The sequence below is a fragment of the Lontra canadensis genome, unplaced genomic scaffold (genome assembly GCF_010015895.1).
Source record: "Lontra canadensis isolate GAN:19392208 unplaced genomic scaffold, GSC_riverotter_1.0 scaffold19, whole genome shotgun sequence".
In the NCBI taxonomy this organism is placed as follows: Eukaryota; Metazoa; Chordata; class Mammalia; order Carnivora; family Mustelidae; genus Lontra; species Lontra canadensis.
The window spans coordinates 19,903,361-19,907,844 of record NW_022631013.1 but is presented as its reverse complement, the minus strand read 5'-3'; the positions used below and the strand labels follow the sequence as shown (position 1 = coordinate 19,907,844).

The 4,484-nt window shown below is 35.8% G+C and overlaps 1 protein-coding gene across 1 annotated transcript; it reads left to right on the top strand.

Annotated features, from left to right (window-relative positions):
• The first annotated feature begins 613 nt into the window (after nucleotides 1–613).
• LOC116869538 (olfactory receptor 13C7-like) lies at nucleotides 614–1,585 on the top strand. Its single transcript, XM_032860875.1, has one exon. The coding sequence runs from the start codon at nucleotides 623–625 to the stop codon at nucleotides 1,583–1,585; it is 963 nt and encodes a 320-aa protein (XP_032716766.1). The 5' UTR covers nucleotides 614–622.
• The last annotated feature ends 2,899 nt before the right edge of the window (nucleotides 1,586–4,484 follow it).

The following is a 4,484-nucleotide window of genomic DNA, read 5'->3' as shown; positions in this document are numbered from 1 at the left end:
AAATACAATAATTTTATCTAAAAATGTTTCCTTTTTCTTTTGCAACCACTAGTAATGTCTATAGTTAATATTCTTAGGATATTACAGGTATACATTTCCTCCCAGATTTAAATTAACCCAAATTTCTTTTTCTAAAAATGTATCTTTTCAGCTTGTTTTTCTAGCCACAAGATTCTGAAACTGAGATGAAACCATTAAAGAAGGACTTACATACACCATTTTATTTTAGTAACTGAAGAACAGTAATTTTTGTTGATGCTAACATATTAGTTGTGTTCCGGATTGTTTGGTCAAAATGCTATGGTGACATTGCATTCAAAATAATTTCAAATTCATAATGTAAATGAGATACATAATTCTAACCCAGTTGTATGTTTTCTGATTCTCTTTTCTAACAAGGACTTTTTTTTTTTTGAGCTGAAGTCTCCATGAGATCTAAAATTTAACTGAGTTTAGAGGATCTTACCATATTCTTATGCTATCTGTGTATCTATTTATAAGTCTATATTACCCATAAGGGAAGCCACTTAAGGATACGAATAACTTTTGCAAACACTGTTGTAACAGATCCACAGGTATTCTGGCTGCTACAGAATTCATTTTAGTGAAAGAAAATATTAACATGGGAAAGACCAATCAGTCTTCTGTGACAGAATTTGTCCTTTTGGGACTTTCTGGCTATCCAGAACTTGAGGCCATTTATTTTGTGCTGGTCCTATGTATGTACCTAGTGATCCTGCTGGGAAATGGAGTCATCATCATTGTAAGTGTCTGTGACACCCACCTGCACACCCCCATGTACTTTTTCCTCAGTAACTTATCATTCTTGGATATTTGCCATACCAGTTCTTCTATTCCCCTTTTTCTCAGCAGCTTCTTAACGTCAAAGAAAACCATTTCCTTCTCTGGATGTGGAGTGCAAATGTTTCTCTCCTTCGCTATGGGAGCCACAGAGTGTGTCCTTCTAAGCATGATGGCATTTGACCGCTACATGGCCATCTGTAACCCTCTGAGATACTCCATTATAATGAGCAGGACTTCATATGTGCCCATGGCTGCTGGGTCCTGGATTGCAGGGGGTGTCAATTCTATGTTGCAGACCTCTCTTGCAATGCGACTTCCTTTCTGTGGGGATAATGTCATTAATCATTTTACTTGTGAAATCTTGGCTGTCTTAAAATTGGCCTGTGCTGATATCTCCATAAATGTTATTAGTATGGCTATTGCTAATATAATTTTTCTTGTGGTCCCAGTACTTTTCATTTTTGTTTCCTATGTTTTCATTCTCTCCACCATCCTGAAGATTCCTTCTGCAGAGGGGAAGTGCAAAGCCTTCTCCACTTGCTCTGCCCACTTAACAGTGGTGATTATATTCTATGGAACCATCCTCTTCATGTATTCAAAACCCAAGGCCAAAGACTCTTCTGGTGCAGACAAAGTACGAGTCACAGACAAAATCATCTCTCTCTGCTATGGAGTTGTGACACCTATGCTCAATCCCCTCATCTATAGTTTGAGGAACAAAGATGTGAAGGAAGCTATGAAGAATGTACTGTGTCAGAAATGCTCCTCAGAGAGAATGTGAATGTTTTTTAAAGAAATTCCTTTACTCTAAATGCAGGACTAGTTCTCACCTCAAGGTTCCAAAATAAATATAAGGGTCGGTGATACCATTAATTCCTGAAATTCTCACTTTCCTGTTCCTGATATTTAAATGTGAGAGAAATGTAGAGCCTACCATTTTTCTTCATGACTGGATTAAGGAGATGGGACAGCAATTTATGGGTAAAAGGTTCTCATCGAAATCATCCACCTTCTCATGGATAACTGAATTTAGTTTAACTCTGGAATAATGAGTTCTGTAATCTTATGTGAAAGGAAATGTCATTTTACTAGCTTAACTTCTTGTGTTCTATGTGCATTTCTAGTCTCTTAACTTTCTTAGGAAGATAAAGTAGAACTCAACAAAAGTAATTTCTAATGGGTAGTCTTTGATCATAGAAAGGAAGAATAAGCATTTTAGGATGTTAGGTACCTAGCCTGTGTATATGCCAAAGAGAGACAAGAGTAGTAAAATGAAGCTATTTTTTTAGGGCTGATTTCCTTTTAGCTGCAAACTGGCAGGCACACTTCTGTGCAGAAGTGTCTCAGGCAATGTGAGTCATTGTGCCAACACCCCAGCTGATGGGGAGATTTGGCTTATCATAGGTTTTGATAGATGAGGAGTGGCATCTTTGAGTGAAAACCATTGTTACTGTTAAATGACTCAAAAAATTAGTTTCTAAGGAACTTGTTTGCATAATTCTCTAAGAACATAGTAATAATGGGTTTAGAGTGTCACTAATTAGGTATTTTTGCATTTATATGAATTTCCTGTAGAATATGAGCTTTCTATTCATTCATTTATTCCTTCATTCAATTATTCAAGCAACCAGTATTTACTGAATAGCAATTTTGTGTCAGGCATTATGCTAACTACTGGTAATATCAAAAAACTAAATATATTGAGACAAAACCCAAAACATGATCAAGGAGTGCACAGTCCTGTGGAATACAGACACACTTAATTTGAGGACAAAATTATTAAAGACTATTCACAGCTTATCCCTTTCCCCTACTTTCTAAGCTGGATCCTTTGTTTTTCATTCATAGTGTGTTAGATATTATTGGGCTGAACAGAATAATGAGTGAACTTGGAGAAGTTTAAATGGGATAAACTGATCTTCATATAGAAGGACTTGGACCAGCTCTAGAAAAGAAATAAGAGAGGACAATGAGAAAGAGAGGATAATGCAATGAGGAAGAAAGTAGTGCATACTAGAGATTTGGAAGATAAATACAGGAATGGAAAAGTAAAGACAAATAGGCTTTGCATCTTGCTTTTGAGTAGTGTTCTGCAATGGCAGAAATGGGATAAAATGAAATAAAACAAGTATACATTGTGATTAAAATATAGGATGATACTAAAAACAATAAAGTCACAGAAAAACATCTTCCAGGTGTGAATTATAAACATTTTACCTGGTTCTGAAGGATAAGCAATCTTTTCCAAGTGGAAAGTGGGGGACAGACATTCCAGGTAAAGAGCACAACAGAACATTTTCAAAGACAGGGTTTGGGTGCCTTATTTAATAAGAGGATGTATTTTTACCATGAATAAAAATAGAAGGACTAGTAAGATGGACCCAATAGAAGGATATCATGAATTCAGAACTGGCTTCTTTCTGCTCCCACTTCTTTCTGCTCCCACATTGTTAGGTCCCTTAAAGTTTTGCTAGACTCCAACACTTATTCATAGAAGAAAGCCACACTGCTATGGCTTTCCTGAAATTTCCTTTGGAAAAAATCTTCCTAGGATGGTATGTCCAAGTGAGGGTTCTTCTTCCCATTTCAGCTCACAGCCACGCTCCTTCTGGTTTAAGTGTTAAGCTGGGGCAATGGTTATGGACCAATAGAACATAATTAGCCTCTTTTCCTTTGTCATATAAAATACACATCTAATATATTCACAAATGACACGAATTACTTTTTATAGATCTATACACATTCCTGCTCTTATTAGAGAGAAAATGTAGTGGTTTCAAATGAAGACAGAGATTTCCAGATTGTCCAGTTTTTTCTAAATTGATGTACAGTGTCCTGCCTAGTAAGATGCCATCTGTGTGGGATGGAACTGTGTTATTTTCCCACAGACTGGAATTTACAAAATGAGCCAGATATCAGCTCTTGGGTTTCAGGCTTCTTGGTGGAACACACATGATGAAGAAAGGTTACTTAGTCTTCTAAAACATGGACTTCAATGATATCAAGGATCAAGGTTCTGAGCTAGAAGGTATATTACATCCTTTTGTGGTTAAATATGCCAGTAACACCATAAGAATGTGTTATTTTAAATTGCATTGATGACATAATATGTGTGTGATCATATAACCTGATTTGCATGCAATAGTCCAAGTTACATCTGTTGTCCCAGTATAATTGCTAATAACACCCTGTTTCAGCTTTGAAAGTTTGCTGATTTGGATGATAAATGATATTGTGGCCCTTGTCACAGGGTAGTGTTCCTCAGAAATACTGTTGCTCCATTTCTATCAGGCCGGGAAATTGGTGGATTCTAAGGGTTTCTTTCTTAGTGAGGTACTAGTGCAATATTTGTATTTTCTTAAATATGCATTGCTGTGGCTAGACCTTTTCATTGCTCCATCCTCCAAAAAGGTTATCTTTTGATCAAAACAAATAGAATAAAACAAATATAATATCATAAAGAGGTTTGTGGGAAAGTCAAGTCCTTTTAGCATAAACTTTATGATCATCTGTCAATTTCTACAGAAAAAGCTACTGGAGTTATGATCAGGATTTTGTTAATTTTAAAGATAAATTTGGGGAGAATTATTTCAACAATACTAAGTAAATTCATCAACATGGTTTATCTATCCATTTATTTTGGTTTTCTTTAATTTCTCTTAAACAGTTTTGTAGTTTTG

Excerpts from the sequence above, each read along its gene's own strand:
- LOC116869538 (XM_032860875.1), top strand. The coding sequence starts at position 623 with ATGGGAAAGACCAATCAGTCTTCTGTGACAGAATTTGTCCTTTTGGGA.